The sequence below is a fragment of the Zootoca vivipara genome, chromosome 5, assembly GCF_963506605.1.
Source record: "Zootoca vivipara chromosome 5, rZooViv1.1, whole genome shotgun sequence".
NCBI lineage: Eukaryota > Metazoa > Chordata > Lepidosauria > Squamata > Lacertidae > Zootoca > Zootoca vivipara.
In genome coordinates, this window is record NC_083280.1 from 51,015,291 (window position 1) to 51,033,459 (window position 18,169).

Below are 18,169 nucleotides of genomic sequence, written 5' to 3' on the forward strand. Positions count from 1 at the left end.
TGTTGTGTATTGAGTCAAAGGATTTTATATCTGTATTATTATTGTCTGTATTTGCATTAGGATAAAGTAACTGCCTTTTGGTCCCAGAGGGTACAGCTACTATTGGTTCATTTAAGCTGCTGTATTTGGATCCTCTGTCTTATTGGTTTCCTCCAAAAGGCAGCACTGTGATTGCGTGATATTGTTCCCTCCAAAATGTATCCCTTCCTAGCTAGTCCCCTGTCCCTATAAATGTAGCTTTCCTCTCCTCAGTCTTCAGTCTCGTTCACTTTAATAAAGAGCTGTTACTAGAGAACTGTCTCCAGCATGTTTTGTCAAGAGAGCTGAAATCACAAACCCCACGTCACAACACAGAGGTTAGCTTAACTTGTGCAGGCCGACTTCCAGCATCTCACACCACCCTTCAGCACCCAAGGCGGCAGGGTGGGCCCTGGCTCTTTGCTTCGTGGCTGGGCCTTAGCGGGCTTACATGGCAGAGCTGGCAGGCAGCAAAGTGTCACGGGCACGACCCTGAGAAAACCTGATCCTGCGACTCCTCCTTCCCTTCTGACGAGGAATTCTGAGGAACTCGAAAACTTGCTCACTATTTCGTGGCATTCCGGTTGGCCCCGGCAAAGGCCAAAGAGCGGGTTTCGTAATCTCGTCCTCCTCTTTCTCGCTTCCCTTCTCCTCAGCCCGCCTCCCCCTCGCCAGCTCTCTATCCCTTCGGACCGCTCTCCGTTGTTTTTTGCCTCCCCGGGGCCGGATGCTTCCCGCCCCGCCCCCTACCTCCCTCTACACGGCGGCAGAGGCCTGACTGACTGACTGCCAGACCGAAAGAAAACGCGCAGGCAGCTCCTCAGGCAGCGGCCCCTGTAGGCCGAGCAGTAGCGGCGGCAGGAGAGGGTGTAGCGGCGGCCGCAGAGGAAGGCGCTCGGCTTCCGGGCGGCCCCTTTGGGTGTCGTTCTCCGTCCGCGCCACGGTGTCTCCTGAGGCGAGGGAGCGAGAAGAGCAGCGGAGAGAAGCAGCCATCCCGCTTCGCTTCGGTAGCCGACCCGATCGCCGCGGCCAGGCCCCCCGCATGCAGTCCTCACCCTGGAGCGGCGGCGGCGGCGGATCGAGGAGCTCTCGCGATCCTCCCGGCAGAGGCTGCTCCAGTCCAGGGACAAGATGTTCTCCAAATTCACCTCCATCCTCCAGCACGCCGTGGAGGCGGTAAGGCCACCGGCGGCTCCCGCCACGCAAGCCCGGGGATCCTGTTAGGCCTAAGATGGGGAACGCGCTTTAGGGGGGCCTTCTGGCGACCTCCCTCGCTTTGCTCGGCTGCCGGCTTCGTCCCTTTAACTGCCATGCCTTCCTTTCCTCCCTCCCTCCCTCCGACGCCGGATAGTTTTATTTCTGCCTTAGGACTAGGGGACGGGAGCTTGGCGAGACCCGAGTGGTTTGCTCTTTTCCTCCCAGTCTCCTGGTTGGGCGGGTTACGTGGCTCTGTCCTGTTTCTGGCTCAGTCGAAGCCTCTGGGCGATCACAAATAGGGGGCCCGCAACAAAAGCCAGGAGCCTTTAAGTGCTTCGTTTATTTGTTAGATAAGTTTGTATGCCGTCTTTCCAACAAAGGGTGCTTAGGGTGGCCAGCTACAAATACGCACGCACACACGGTGTAATAAAATACACTGAAACTTTAGTACAGTAGTCCGTATTTATTTAACTATTTTTACCACCCTGCTCTCAAGACATAAAAAAGACTACCAGATCGGCTGTATAAATACATAACAGTCCCTGGCCTCCAACTTAGTACAATCTAAAAATGTGGACACAAAAGGAAAACTGTTTGGTAGGGAGGAGGAAGTACTGTAAGTCAACCTTTCAATATCTAAGTTCTGCTGACCATCTGGGGTGGGAAGCTCCAGGAGAAGAGGCAGGGATATCTCCTCTGTTTCATCCCATGGTGCAACTTTGATGTAAATAAATAATATGATCTAATGCAAAGTAAACAACATAAAATTAAGGCGCGGGGGGGGGGGGGAATCACTAAAATCCCAAGGCTGTGGAGTGGGAAGGTTTCCTTGCCTGAATAAGGGGGAGTTTTTGACGGTGCCAATTGGGCAGGCTGACAGCTTGATACGGCTGCCTCCTGCTTGGGAAGCGAGAGCTTTGAAGCTACATATTTCCAGTATGTATAATATTTTTTGTTGCCAGTGGATTTTTTGTGACGGCATACCTGGTGAGTTAAATACAAGCTGCATTCATGTGTAGTTGTGTTTTAGGCTTGGTTTTTTTGTCCTTTTGGTTATTTTCTCCAGATTTTTTATACTCCTGCAAACCTATATGCCAGTTGAGTTTGCTGATGTTTTCCTTTTGTGCAGAGGTAGTGCTGTTTTTGCTACATAAACATTGACACTCTAGCCTGAACATCAGAAATAGTGATAATATCCTTCCCTTCCGTTTTATAGGCACATCTAAAATATGGCCCCATGACCTTCTATCCCCTTAGGCACAGTTTCACTGGGGCTTTTGTATTAAAATTTCGTTCACAGCTGCTCCCTCCTTCTGCTCCCACAGTGGACTGGCAAACAGGCTCCAAACAGTCAAATATTCCCTGTGTTCACTCCTGCAGCTTTATAAATGTGTTTGAGAAATTTCCCCGTTTCCTAGAATATCCAGTGGGGGAGAGAGAGAGATTGATTGCATTCTGGAGTATCTGAAGTAATAAACAAAAGTACCTTTGTACTAATCGCTCATCAAAACCAGTTATCCCTGCAAATTGGGGGGCACCTAACATCCCTAATATTTGATTCTTCCGGGTTGAGTAGACGTTTTTTCAACTGCCTGTGAAGCATTATGACAGTTGTGCCAGCTGGGCAGTGAGAGGCCTATCTACCATAAGCCTTCTGGCATGTAATATTAAAAACTATATTCTGTGTCATTTGGCTTAAATCTGGGCAGCTAACCTCCTGCCTGCAGCCCTGATGCCCACCCACCCCCCAAAGTTGATCAATTTTGGCAGTGGGTTGTTGTTTTTTAATTACATGCTGCTGGTATGGGTAGATAGGTTTAAATGCCACTGCCCACCACAGTGCCTTAATGGGAATGCAAATCCCTGTTCATCAGATTGGTCATTTGATGAGTACAAGGGCAATAATTCCCTTCCTCAGAAGATCTGCACAGATCAGCTGTGGAGGGGGAAACTGGGTGGGGTGAATACACCCACCATTAGCATGTACCACCCAGAGGTTTGACCAAGGATTAATGGGTTAACCACCCCTGGCCTAAAGTCCTCTTAAGATACCGGTACTTTGTATGCCAACACAATTCCATTCTTGGGGTAAAAGTTCAGTATAATTACTATTCTACCTTCCATCAAGTAACCAGGTTATTCCAGCTGATTCTATGACCTGTGGCAAAAAAATTCCAAAGGTTGATTATACGTTTGTGCAAGGTAGGACTTGCCTTTGAGCAGGTGCATTGCCCTTTAATTTTCTTTAATGATTCCTTGTGTTAGCATTATGAGACGAATTGAAAATGATGCCTCCAGTGCTTTCTTTGCTCCTTGACGAATTTTAACATTCCACTCAATTTGTGTTACGCCAACCACGTGTGTATGCCAACCACATGTTTATTAATGAAAAATTTTATTCAATAAAAGTTATAAAAATCTAGTTTGTATCACCTCCAACCATGTAATATCTCAGCATCAGATCTCTATTGTCCTAATGCAGATTTCCAATGGACTCCTTCTGAAAATATAGTACAAGTACATCTTTTTAATAAAGTAAATATGTCAAACATGCATATTATGCTGGTGCATGTCTCAGGTTGCTGGAATTGGCTGCAGCTACGGTACATTGTGAATGTAGAATAGGTTATTGGCCTGGAAAAAATATGTTAGTCAAATTAAATGTTTGAAACGATGGATTATATACTCCACGGCAGGCCCGGCTCTAGGGGTAGTCTTGGTGGCGCAGGGCGCTGGGCAGGCAGGGGGGCGCGGTGAAACCACGCGGAAGCTGTGCTGCGGGCTGCGCCCGCTCACAAGGGCGGGGGCGCCGGAGCGATCTCCGTGCCACGGCGCCAGGGTGCCCGACATGCTTGAGACGGCCCTGCTCCATGGATTTCACTAGTGAGGCCACAACCTTTTCCTGTAATTTTTATACTACTGATTTCTGATAGAATTCTTGAGAGTGCAAGGTAAAATATTAGTAAAGCCCCAAAACTTCACTGTAGGAGTTTTTGAACTTTTATCCAGCTAAGACATACTCAGAATCGACCCATGATATCAGAGTTAGTTTTAGTGGGTCTGTTGGATACAACTCATTGTTTTGGTTAGATACATGTGTACCTAAAAATGAGCCTGAATGTCATACATTAGGCCCTTAATTTACACAGGGATTATGTTCCGGGGATTGCACCTAAAGCCAACATTGGGTACAATCAAAGCCAATTGGGTTCAATGGCAGTTAAAAGGTAAAGGTAAAGAAACCCCTGACCATTAGATCCATTCGTGACTGACTCTGGGGTTGTGGCGCTCATCTCATGTTATTGGCCGAGGGAGCCGGCGTACAACTTCCAGGTCATGTGGCCAGCATGACAAAGCCGCTTCTGGCAAATCAGAGCAGCACACAGAAACGCTGTTTACCTTCCTGCTGGAGCAGTCCGCATAAGGGAATTTCCCTTTAAAAAAGGAAAAAGTTGACAGCTATGGTAAAGCTGAATGCACACAAGTTAAATGTGTGCAAGCTGCTGGTTTACCGTACAAGGGGCATGATAGGGTTTGTGAAAGATTTGAACAGCTTTAAGTCTGACAACATTGTGTGGTTTTATCAGCAGTCTTCTAAGAAGTCAAGTCAGGTCATAGCAGTGCCTCACTGCTAAACAAGTGAAAAAAATAAATTTGGTGGTGTGTACAAAGCAGGCCCCAACCTTTTAAAGAGTGCTGAAGTCAATGAAATATAGTATCATGTTGAGTTTTGTATGTTTTTGTTGGTGTTCATTGCTGAAGTTTTCTCACTAGGTCTGCAGAAAAGCTTTTGGTATACAGTAGTGTTCATTAGAAATAATCTATATTGGATGTTGTGTTCTGAGAAATTGAATTTGTTTTAAAGGCACATTTGGCCTGGTGTACTGCATGTTGTCTTTCTTCTTAATTTTGAAGCTGATGAGTGCTGAAAGTAGTCACAGTTCTGTCTGTTTGTGTTAGTTTCAAAGATTCAAATGTTGAAAAAAAATCATATGCATTTAACTTAGTGGGTATAGGTGTGCTTAGGTCAGTGGCTTGATATGATGTATATATAAAATGACTTATTTATGAAATCTGTTAATTTCAGTGGGTCTCCTTTGTGTGTGACATAGTTGTATATCACCCTCCGATCCCAAATCCGCTTAGTTGAAAGTACATCGAAAGCTATAATCTCTAGTTCTATGGAAGTGTGTTTAGGATCAAGATTAAGACATTTTTACAGATTTCAGAAATGTCTGGCTTTCACTAACCTAAAGTGACCATGATAGCTTGTTTGGACTTCCTTTTAAATAATATTGCAATACCAATGCTCCCCCTTTGTCATTTTGAATATGTATATGCATAGCAATATAATATCCAACAGCCTATTCTTTCCATAATTCAATTCTTTTTGCAAGTCACTCCTAGGAGTGTTGCCACTTCTCCATTTTCAGAACTGCCAGCCAAAAGTTGACACAGAACATCAAATCAGGCATATGTCAAGTTTATTAAAAATGGCAGCCAGTCTGCTACAAGATCAGAAGTTAAATCCTGCTGCCATTATTTTTGTTTCAAAAATATTGTAGAATATGTGATCAGAAATGGGTGTGCTATTATTTGTACTATTCAAAAATAAGAGAAAACTAGTTAGTTTCCCCCCATTTTTCCAGTAGCATTACTAGGAGTATGTACAGTACTTCTCAGGAAGGAAGGAAGGAAGGCCAATTTCCCAAGGAGTCAGCTGCCAGTTTAATTATTCATTTCATAAAATTTATAAACCACTTGATTGTAAAAAAATAAAACAGCATCTCAAAGCAGTTTACAAAGCTAGTGAGCTGTCACACCAGACATTGTCCACTGTACACTCCCCATTTAATCAGCACCCATTGTTCACTCCTCATTCCCAGAGGCCTAACTGAATTTCAGCCACACTTTATTACCTCTTTGTTATCATATTTTTACATTCTTCTTCTTGCTAATGATACCATAACAAAGGTTAAAAACCTCAAATTACCCTTTATTGGCAAAGGTGCTCATTTGGGGCTCTGTACCAGTAAGGCAAGGGGATGCGGGTGGCGCTGTGGGTTAAACCACAGAGCCAAGAGCTTGCCGATCAGAAGGTCGGCAGTTTGAATCCCTGCAACAGGGTGAGCTCCCATTGCTCGGTCCCTGCTGCTGCCAACATAGCAGTTCAAAAGCACGTCAAAGTGCAAGTAGATAAATAGGTACCGCTCCGGCGGGAAGGTAAAGTTCGCTAGAAGTGGCTTAGTCATGCTGGCCACATGACCTGGAAGCTGTATGCCGGCTCCCTCGGTCAGTAAAGCGAGATGAACACTGCAACCCCAGAGTCGTCTGCGACTGGACCTAATGGTCAGGGGTCCCTTTACCTTTACCTTTACCAGTAAGGCAAGAATGCAGAACTGGGGAACCTTTTGGGAGTTTCATGTCAGTAGTGGGACATGACATTGTCACACTTGCAACACAAAAGCAAGAGGTTTCTATACACAAACTCCATCCACCATCCAGGCATTATCAAAGTGTGGGGCCAGTGAAGGGTGTGGTGCGAGAAAGGGGCAAGGCCTAGGAAGAGTTCTGAGGGCCACATTCAGCCTCCAGCCTGAGGTTCTCCACTCCTGCTACCTCCCAGAAGAGAAAATGGTCCCCCCGCCCCTGTTTGAAATTTTTATGTTTGCAACTCGGTTTTCCTAAAGACTAACATTTAGGAAATGTCCTTTGTCTGCTTTTTATTTCTTTCCTGCAGCTTGCGCCATCCCTTCCATTGCAAGAAGACTTTGTTTTCCACTGGAAGGCGATTACCCATTACTACATAGAGACATCAGGTAAGAGCCATTTATTTGCAACTTCAGCACACAATTATGCAGATGGGAGTACTGTTTGATACTTAAAAGTAATGATCTGGGAAATAATAAAATTAAGCAGGGAAATAGCTGGTGGGACCTGAATGTTACACTTCACAATAACTTTCAAAATGTATTCAGTGCTGCCATCACAGAGATTCAAAGTCTTTAGATGTTGCAATTCATTCCTATTTGCTTTGTAATGATAGTTGTTTGTAGACAGTTGCATAACAGGGAATAGCAAACTTGCTACTGGATTATTTATACACTTGCCACATACCGGTAGTACTGTAGTAAAAATTGCTTCCAGATTCGTAATATAAAATTACTTCACACACCAGTTTGCTGATAAATGCAATAGAGACCAGTTAAGTTTCTTCACAACATTAAAACTTCCTCTCCCAAATAACACATAGGAAGTCTATACCAGTGTTTCTCAACCACTGTTCCGTGGCACACTAGTATGCCGCGAGATGTTGCCTGGTGTGCCGTGGCAGAATTACTTTATATATAGTCAATATAGGCACAGAGTTAATTTTTTTAACATTTTCTAATGGTGGTGTGCCTCGTGATTTTTTTCATGAAACAAGTGTGCCTTTGCCCAAAAAAGGTTGAGAAACACTGGTCTATACAGTATGTAGCGTCAGATTATCCTCAAGCATTTTGTGTCAAGTGTTACATTGTTTCTGTTCCTTTTTGTAAAGTTACAGTCCTGCATAGTTATAGAAAATAACAAGTAGGAACTCAATTTAGGCAGGGTCATACCCTTTAACTTTAACAAGAAAGACAACTCCACACATTCAAAGCTTAGCTGAAGTAACAAATATGTTTGTGATTTTTCTCTTTCTTCCATGAATTCCAGTCAAGGGAATTCACACAACCCACAGCCATAAATTGGAAGAATGTGGGTGGGGCCAGCTACACGGCCAACCGACTCTCTGACAATGTGCCATAGCTGCCTCCCCAATCTTTGATCAGCATGTGAAGGGACTCTGTGTATGTACATCAGTATGGGTAAAGAACAGGAGCAATAGTGCTGCGGAGCCACAACATTAACCTCCCATCACAGCATCGCTACCACTTACCAAGTGGGTTAAGGAAGCAATAAGGTCAGGCTGTGTGCATGCACTGATAGGGAATGCCTGATTGTCTCTGCTGGTGTATCCATAACCCTGACCTCACCCATTTTGGTAAGCAGAAGCCATGCTGCTACTGGGAGGTTATTATTGGTGAAGAGGACCTCCATGTGATTGGGCCAGATTCCCATTTATATGGAATAGTTCTAGATGCATACTAATGCATAGAGCTCCGTCGTATTGCCAGGGGGGGGGGCAGAGAGCTGGTGTAGCCCACACAAGCCCTCTTTGCATTCATTCAACAAGGGGTAGAGTTGTGCAAACTCCCATCAGCCAGAATAGGAAAAGTCAAATGAAAATGTGTTTGAGTGCATGATCTTCATTGTAAGGTATTTAACTTTTATGTGGTGGCTCCCCACTTGTGGAATGCTCTCCCCAAGGAAGCTTGCCTGGTGTCTTCTTTACATATCTTTAGGTGCCAGGCAGAAACATTCCTCTTCTTCCAGACATTTGGCTAATTAAACAATCTATGGCCTTTTAAACTGGGGGGTTGGTATTGTTTTCGTTTGTTGCTATGGTATGTATTTTTTGTGTTTTTATATTGTAAATGCCCTGTGATCCTCAGATGAAGGACAGTGTAGCAATTTAATAAACAGTAGTAGTAAAAGCAGTAACAACAACTGAGACTGGAGACTTTATTTTAATGGAGCCTGTTTCTCTAGATGACAAAGCTCCTGTGACTGATACCAACATTCCCTCTCACCTGGAGCAGATGTTGGATATTTTAGTTCAGGAAGAAAATGAGAGGGAGTCTGGTGAAACGGGACCTTGTATGGAATATTTACTGCATCACAAGATCCTAGAGACTTTGTACACCTTGGGCAAGGCTGATGTAAGTATAGCTCCATTGCAGAAAACTCGGATCCTGTGACTGGATATAATCATGCGTACTTAGTTTGTGCGTACTGTTTCAGTAATCGAAATTTTGACTTGTCATATTTTTGCAGTATGAACTTTAAGAACGAAATAGTGTTTTATTACAATTGGTGAAGAAATGCTGCTGTTGAATGTAGAGGGCAGAAGGACATGGAGTCATGGAAAGAGTGAAAGCTAATTTGATTGAGTAGTAGCTGAACATTCTCCTAATACATTGTATCCCTCTTCACTTGGAAAAAAAAATGTCAAGGGTTGAAACTGCCATGGAAAGCATGCACACGTAATCTTTTCAAGATTCTCCATCCTGACACACACACACAGAGAGAAAGAGCGACACAGAGAGAGAGAGAGAGAGTCAAAAACACAAAGACACACAAGACCACACAGGGCCGGCTCTAGGTAAGGTCCCGGTGGCGCAGCGCCGGGCTGGGAGGCGGGGCGCTGCGAGGGCGGGGGCGCCGGAGCGATCTCCGCGCCTCAGTGCCAGGGCGCCCGACCTGCTCCAGACTGCCCTGAGACCACACACTCATTTGGGTGTGAGAGACTACTGCTAGACATAAAAGAATGAACACTTGCATATCTTTGTGTTTATTTGTGTGCTGGTTTCCCACAGTATATTGCAGTATATTGTATGAACAACAAACTAAACAACTGCAAATGTTTGCTACAGATATAAAACAAGTGCATAGGATCTTAGTCCATGCTAGTTTGAAATGCTAACTTAACTGCATAATGTGTACTATAAAGGTCAGACCTTAAGACATTCATGTATAGGGCAGTATAGAAAAAGTAAATAAAAAATATATATAATTGGTCTAAGTGTTGTACCAAATCTCTGTATTGTAAAATGGATGATATATTGGATGCATTTAATGTGTTTGTTACTAAACTAATGTTTCTAGACACCTTATTGATTTTGTTTGCCAGTTTCCACATTATGTAGATTTCATGTTTATTGTATCTCTTTTTCTAGTGTCCTCCAGGCATGAAACAGCAGGTTTTATCCTTTTATACAAAGCTGCTGGGAAGAATACAACAGCCTCTTCTCCCACACATAAATGTACACAGACCTGTGCAGGTACTAAACTATCTTTTTAAAGGAACACATTTTTATGATGCCTCCCCGAATATTGGATGTAATATTTCAGTTTTGTTGCTTTAAGATCTTAGAAAGTGAAATTCAACAATGTATCCTGATGTGGGCATTTTTATTGGGGTTTTATTTTCTTTAGTAGTAGTAGTACTATTAATAATAATATTCTCTTGAACAGAAATTAATCAGACTTTGCGGGGAAGTTATGGCAACACCCACAGAAAATGAAGAAATCCAGTTTCTCTGTACAGTGTGTGCAAAGCTGAAACAAGATCCATACTTGGTTAACTTTTTCCTTGAGGTAGGTAGATCACGCTGCTTGTTAACGGTTTGTTTGTTTTTTTACTATAAAGGGAACTGAGTTAGGTATCTGTCAGGATCAGAGGGGCAGGGAATAAAGTCTTTTGATCCCTGGAAGCTACTTCTAACCTGCTACTGGCTCCTGAGCCTTCCCCATAAGTTGCTTGTATGTTTCCAAGTTCTTTTGCGATTGCCAGGGCTAGAAACTGCTTTTCAACAGAGAGTTGAAGTTATCGGGAAGAATTTCTGACAGTAAGAGCTGTTCAACAGACTTCCATGAGAAGTAATGGACTCACCTTCCTTGGAGATTTTTAAGCAGAGGTTGGATGACCACCTGTCATGGATGCTTTAGTTGAGATCCCTGCATTGCAGGGGGATGGACTTAGATGATCCCTTCCAAAACTACAATTCTATGATTCTATGACTTGTGCCAGAAACAAGATTCTGTGTTTCTGTGGTGATATTACAGAAGCATAAAATCTACACAACAGTGCTGCATTTTAATTTTTATATTTATTCTCCTCCCCTCTCTTTATTGTTATTAATCTAATGAACTAAGTAATCATCCCTATGCCAAGAATATTTTTTATGCTTCTTATTTTATCAGTTAGCATTCTCTAGTGAAGGTTTGCTTTTTGTTGTTGTTACCATCTCTGGAAGATTTTATTTATCTGGCATTCTTTTCTTAATCAGAGGAGATGCTTTCTGTATTTTCCCCTCTTCTACATAGAGAGGTGTCCAGCCCCTTCCTGTTAAATTTGCAAACTGTTGCTTATTCTTGCTATCCCCAGTGGTCTGGGAGTGAAGTCCCTTGATGGTGGTGATCTTGACTCTGAAAATATGGAGCTTATTTCATTAAACTTTCCTATTAGGTGATACAAGACCCTGTCCTACATACTTCCAGGAGGCAGGTGAGCAGGTGGGCTTCAGAACTGCATGGACAGACCAGTGGATTTTGTCTGTTTGGCTGAGCTAAATGCAAAAGCTCTTTTATTTGAAATTCACTAACCCTGTGAAATGGAGAGAAAATGTGCCCTGTAGGGTTACTTGAATTAAGTATCATGTTTAAATTAGGTCTCTGGAGCGGCATGATACCATGTTAGCACCCTAGAAATCCACAGCTCTGGCACATGCTTCAGCAGTGTGCTAATGCTGCATATGTAGGAACTAGCATACAAACAATAGCACAATTTAAGCATCCTGCTGGCTGTATGCAACCCCTCATAGATAACACTACTTTTACATAGCCTTGTCAGGTAGGAACTAAATTTAATCCAAGTGGAAACTAGGCTTGTTAGCATAGAAGGTGTAGAGGCTGCAGGTCTTCTCTATGCAGAATTAGTTGTCACACCTCCTCCTCTGCTCCACCATCTTTATATTGGGAACCATTCAAGTATATTATATTACATTATAAAATAAATTATATTCAAGAGCTGTAAGATTGTTTTCTGTGATGCATGGCATGTTGCATGTTCTTCCAGCACTTTTCAGGAATAAAAGTGAAGACTGACAGTAAAATATTTCTTAAGGCTCAGGGATAGTTTTATGTGCATAATAGATGGTTATACAGGTTTATTTTACTAAAGTATCGCCACTATTCCTTATAAAAGGTACTGTAGGATATGCATTTTCTTCATCTTCAGGGATAATTAACTGCGTGCTCATACTTTCCCCCATCTCTTATAAAGACTGATACTTTGAATTTGTATGCTCTGAAGGTCTTTCTAAACATCTGAAACTGATTTATAGGCAGGGGTGCAATTCTTCCATTTCAAGAAGAATGTGAAGTGAGGAACATGGATCCCCAGGGAATGGTGTCAAGATCTTATTAAGATGACAGGTGCAGATTTCCTGAAAATAACTGCTGATTCTTAGGACATCTTTTGTTTTTCTTAGACATATGCAGCACAGAAGCATGGTTAGATTGGAATCTGAAACTGTGTTTCCAGAACCACAGAGATAAGGTGGATTGGGGTCTTGACCTGAAAATTCACATTTTCCATTAAATGCAATTGTGTCAAAAGGTTGCTTGTATATAGTAAATGTGACATTCGTACTGAAGATTGAACAAATCAAATGGCATCCACTTACTTCAGTGGCTTGATAGAATAAGGAAAGGCCTTTTTTTGCACACTTATTGAACTGACTAATACAGAGGTTGGTGTAAAAGGCAAATGTTAAATAATGGCTCCAGCTAGTGGGTTGGCTGAGGTTCCTTTTTTATAATTTATGTAAAGCCTGGCATGTAGGATTTGTGCAGTATGCTTGTTAAAGTAGTCATGTGCTTGTCCAACTCTTGACCATTAAGAGTAATATGTCATCTGCCAACATGTCATCTGCCAATGGTTCTAGTATTATGAATGAGATGTGTTTTATCCAGAAACCAAAGAACAGAAGAAGTAAGCCATGGTGGATAAATAGTCATTTTTGCAAGGAAAAATTAATTCAAAGATAGAATGTAATAAATCAAAAGATAATGGCCAATGAAATTCAGCCCAAGATATATAATGACAGTTTATAGGGTTGCCAGTTGCTTAAACTTTATCAAAAGCCAGTTTAAATGCAGAACTTCAGCATCTATATGAGATATACAATGGCCATTAAGATTCTGCAGCTTCACAGTGCTGGCTGAGGTAAATGGCTTCCCAGAAATTCAAATGCCGTTTTCAAACCCCGAGAGTCTTGGGGACAATCTTCACATATACATGTTTTAGTGATTAAGAAGTTGAGCTACTCTAATCAGTTTCTTTGATGAGACAGCACTCCAGCTATCTGTTTCTTTTTCTGTTTTGTTTTTTTAACCCTCCTTGTGTTTGTGCCTGCTTTATTTGGAAGCCTTGTATTTTGCTGTGTTTCAGCTTCAGTGCAGGCGCCATTTTTATCTTTGTAATTCTCTTTCTGGATGTAACCCTCTTCAGAGCAAGCTAAAGGGGCTGGCTTCAAAAGGCACAGGAAGCTTAATTACAGCAGACATGCTAAAAGGCCAAGATTACGTGGTGACAGATACAGGACAGTCTGTTCAGCCTGGAGAGATATCAAGTGGAGCGGATCAGGCAGAGAGAGCAAATGACCTTCCTCAGCAGGCAGATGACCTGTCCACAAGTCTAGATGAATTAAACGTCCCTTTGTCCCCTGAGGCTTTGGCTGCCCATCCACATGGCGACTATAATTTGGTGGATTCTCTACTCAATCTCACCAAAAGCCCGGTGAGTGACTGGCAGAATTGTTTTTTATTTCAAGTGGGCATATGGGGGGCGGCTGAAGGAATTGTCAGCTGGGAGAGGCACTGAAGGCCTCTAAAAACACCATCAGCTTGCCCAAACACACATTTTTAATTCAGTGAATATACTTAAAATATCATTATGGTAAATGTGGTGGGTATGTTTTTCTACTCTTCTAGCACATACATAATAAATGTTGCTTTGTGTGAAATCATCTGGTTTTGGGAAAATTCTTCCCTGCCAGTTGTAAAATGTAATGGTCCCCACCCATAGCTGTCAACTTTTCCCTTTTCTCGCGAAGAATCCTATTCGGAATAAGGGAATTTCCCTTTAAAAAAGGGGGAAAGTTGACAGTTGTGTCCCCACCCCCACTGCCCTGCTAAGCATCCCAACCTGGTAAGTTGAGGACAGAACCTTGTATTGCAGGCTTCAGATGTTCAGAAAAACATTAGTATCACCAAAATTGTGAGGTGAGCTTTTATTTTTATTTAGTATAGCTTTTGTATGTCCTGTACTCATTTTTATGTGAGCTGATCTTCTACAGAAACTGATGTTTGTCAGTACAGTATGGCTTATTTGGGGATTGGTTCACTGGGTCGCTGAACTGTTGTCACTTTTCCTCCTTATTCTGAAGTGTGCATGCATACGAAAGCTCATACCTATGACAAACTTAGTTGGTCTCTAAGGTGCTACTGGAAGGAATTTTTTGTTTTGTTTTGTTTTTTGTTTTGACTACGTCAGACCAACACGGCTACCTACCTGTAACAACCTCCTTACTGTTATAATGCTTGCAGATTTATTTTTAACTGTTGCTCACAGGCTGTTAATAACTTGGTCATGGTCATGCCAAAAGTTGCTTAGTCTTGTTCTAAATAGCGTCTACTGAAATAAAGCAAACATATTGTTTTTGAAAGGGCCTTAGTGAAGATAAAGAAACTACAGCGGTAAAATAACTTTGTCAATTCATTAGGGTATATTATTATATATCTGTAATAATAGCCACATGAACCCTAATGTTCTTCCTCCCTATTTGAACTTGAGACATGAAGGAAAGCCTTACTGTATTCTGTTTTCTCTTGTGTAACAGGATGGCCGGATAGCTGTGAAAGCTTGTGAAGGCCTCATGCTCCTAGTGAGTTTGCCCGAGCCAGCAGCTGCCAAATGCTTAGCAGAGAGTACATGCTTGTGTGAACTGTTGACGGACAGGTTGGCCTCTCTCTACAAAGCTCTCCCTCAGTCGATGGATCCTTTAGATATTGAAACAGTGGAAGGAGTTAACTGGGGGTAAGAATATTGTCTCGACGCACCTTGAGCTACATTTTATGCCTTGTGTATGTTAAATAAAGCATTTCTAAAAAATACATTTATAGCACAACTTGTGCTTGAGGTGGCTCTCCAAAGAAGTAAAAACTTCAAAGCACCAAGCTACAAGCAATATCTAAATGCTTAGGTTAGTCATGGAACTTCTAGTTATGCTGTGATGAAAACCAATAAATACTGAGCATATATATGCTTTTCTCACCTTTTTGTACTTCAGCTTGGATTCCTACAGCCATAAAGAAGATGCATCTGCTTTTCCAGGAAAAAGAGCCCTGATTTCATTTCTATCCTGGTTTGATTATTGTGATCAACTCATTAAGGAAGCTCACAAGGTTTGAGATGCCTACTTTAACCCTTTCCTATGTACAATCCAAAACAAGTTTAGAATATATTGTTATTTTTCCTAAGTTGGAAAGGGAGCATCACTGTGCCCTCTTATTTCAGACAACAGCTGTTGCCATGGCAAGCTCGGTGCGAGAACGTTTTTTTGTTGGCGTAATGGAACCCCAGCTAATGCAAACGTGAGTAAGGCATTTATTGGAAAAAGAGAGAGGTCTCCCCTATTTTTATATGTACATAAAGGAGGAAACTATGTCACTTCCTTTAAAAATCCTTCTTGTGCTCAGTTCAGAGATGGGGATTCTCACGTCAACGGCCCTGTTGCATCGTATGGTTCGCCAAGTCACTTCAGATGCTTTAGTACATGAAATGGTCTGCTTTATCCTTGGGGAGCAAAGGGAACCAGAAAAACTGACAGACATCAACAGGCACCCATTGCGACATCGCCTCATTGAGCACTGTGATCACATTTCAGATGAGGTAAGATGTTATAATACCGCATAAGTACAGGGGTGACTGCCAACATGCTATGACCAATGTCATTGCATTTGTAAACAACTTACTAATGAGTGGATATTTCAAGTGTTAGACAACATTTAATTGAGCTTTTTGAAGCTGTTTGATTGAGTAGCTCATCTTCAGTGATCTGATATCAATAAACAAAATGTGTTGAAACGTATTGGGTGGCACTTCAGGTCCATCTTCCACTGCTGCTTCCTCTAGGTTTTTCCATTCCCAGTGAACTGGAAAATGCATTTTGAGAAGGTGTAGTCCACTAAATAGTGCTGAAAAATCTGAAAGTCCTGAGTTCAGTCTACTTCAACCACGAACTCTTGGGAAGAAAGGGGGGGGAGTTGCTACTTACCTGAGTCCAGGTGACAACATGTGCTCTCGAGGCTAATGCACTGGGGGTGGGAATGGCTCAGGACACTGTGAGGCCAGGTACTCTCCCATTCTGGTACTTCATTGGTTGAGCCACTACAGTTCATTATGGTCCCTGTCTCATCTGCCAAGGTTGAGACTTTAAAAATGTGTCAATTGGGAAGGGGAAGAACAGCCTGCCAGCAATTCCAGAAGGCTGCATTTAGGAGCAGGCAAACCAACCTGAGGCCTGTACTGGTTGAAAGATTAGAGGCAGGCAAGGAAAGGATAGCTACAGGTTTGCTGTAACTATCACTTCCTTTCTGCTTCTACAGTGTGGACATGCTTTGGCCCTGGTCTCCATAACGAGTGAGGACATTACAAAGTTGAATGGACTCCAAAACCGCAAATCAGTCTCTCATTGTTGTTGTTGTTTAGTCGTTTAGTTGTGTCCGGCTCTTCGTGACCCCATGGACCAGAGCACGCCAGGCACTCCTGTCTTGCACTGCCTCCCGCAGTTTGGTCAAACTCATGTTCGTAGCTTCGAGAACACTGTCCAACCATCTTGTCCTCTGACGTCCCCTTCTCCTAGTGCCCTCAATCTTTCCCAACATCAGGGTCTTTTCCAAGGATTCTTCTCTTCTCATGAGGTGGCCAAAGTATTGGAGCCTCAGCTTCACGATCTGTCCTTCCAGGGAGCACTCAGGGCTGATTTCCTTAAGAATGGATAGGTTTGATCTTCTTGCAGTCCATGGGACTCTCAAGAGTCTCCTCCAGCACCACAATTCAAAAGCATCAATTCTTCGGCGATCAGCCTTCTTTATGGTCCAGCTCTCACTTCCATACATCACTACTGGGAAAACCATAGCTTTAACTATACGGACCTTTGTCGGCAAGGTGATGTCTCTGCTTTTTAAGATGCTGTCTAGGTTTGTCATTGCTTTTCTCCCAAGAAGCAGGCGTCTTTTAATTTCGTGACTGCTGTCACCATCTGCAGTGATCAAGGAGCCCAAGAAGGTGAAATCTCTCACTGCCTCCATTTCTTCCCCTTCTATTTGCCAGGAGGTGATGGGACCAGTGGCCATGATCTTGGTTTTTTTGATGTTGAGCTTCAGACCATATTTTGCGCTCTCCTCTTTCACCCTCATTAAAAGGTTCTTTAATTCCTCCTCGCTTTCTGCCATCAAGGTTGTGTCATCTGCATATCTGAGGTTGTTGATATTTCTTCCGGCAATCTTAATTCCGGCTAGGGATTCATCTAGTCCAGCCTTTTGCATGATGAATTCTGCATATAAGTTAAATAAGCAGGGAGACAATATACAACCTTGTCGTACTCCTTTCCCAATTTTGAACCACTCAGTTGTTACATATCCAGTTCTAACTGTAGCTTCTTGTCCCACATAGAGATTTCTCAGGAGACAGATGAGGTGATCAGGCACTCCCATTTCTTTAAGAACTTGCCATAGTTTGCTGTGGTCGACACAGTCAAAAGCTTTTGCATAGTCAATGAAGCAGAAGTAGACGTTTTTCTGGAACTCTCTAGCTTTCTCCATAATCCAGCTCATGCTTGCTATTTGGTCTCTGGTTCCTCTGCCCTTTCGAAATCCAGCTTGCACTTCTGGGAGTTCTCGGTCCACATACTGCTAAAGCCTGCCTTGTAGAATTTTAAGCATAACCTTGCTAGCGTGTGAAATGAGCGCAATTGTGCGGTAGTTGGAGCATTCTTTGGCACTGCCCTTCTTTGGAATTGGGATGTAGACTGATCTTCTCCAATCCTCTGGCCATTGCTGAGTTTTCCAAACTTGCTGGCATATTGGGTGTAGCACCTTAACAGCATCATCTTTTAAAATTTTAAATAGTTCAGCTGGAATATCATCACTTCCACTGGCCTTGTTATTAGCCGTGCTTTCTAAGGCCCATTTGACTTCACTCTCCAAGATGTCTGGCTCAAGGTCAGCAACCACACTACCT

General features: G+C 42.8%; 1 protein-coding gene across 2 annotated transcripts in view; it reads left to right on the plus strand.

Annotated features, from left to right (window-relative positions):
- Positions 1-552: 552 nt before the first annotated feature.
- FHIP2A (FHF complex subunit HOOK interacting protein 2A) overlaps positions 553-18,169 on the plus strand; it is a 46,317-nt gene continuing 28,700 nt past the window's right edge. The window contains exons 1-11 of one of the 2 annotated variants that reach the window (XM_060274758.1): positions 553-1,194; positions 6,956-7,034; positions 8,851-9,020; positions 10,038-10,142; positions 10,336-10,458; positions 11,330-11,368; positions 13,376-13,663; positions 14,766-14,962; positions 15,216-15,330; positions 15,443-15,519; positions 15,625-15,817. In XM_060274758.1, coding sequence (XP_060130741.1) covers positions 1,150-1,194; positions 6,956-7,034; positions 8,851-9,020; positions 10,038-10,142; positions 10,336-10,458; positions 11,330-11,368; positions 13,376-13,663; positions 14,766-14,962; positions 15,216-15,330; positions 15,443-15,519; positions 15,625-15,817 — 1,431 coding nt within the window. In that variant the 5' untranslated portion in view covers positions 553-1,149. The remainder of the gene's footprint in view (positions 1,195-6,955; positions 7,035-8,850; positions 9,021-10,037; positions 10,143-10,335; positions 10,459-11,329; positions 11,369-13,375; positions 13,664-14,765; positions 14,963-15,215; positions 15,331-15,442; positions 15,520-15,624; positions 15,818-18,169) is intronic. The other variant, XM_035133087.2, reaches the window with a different exon arrangement.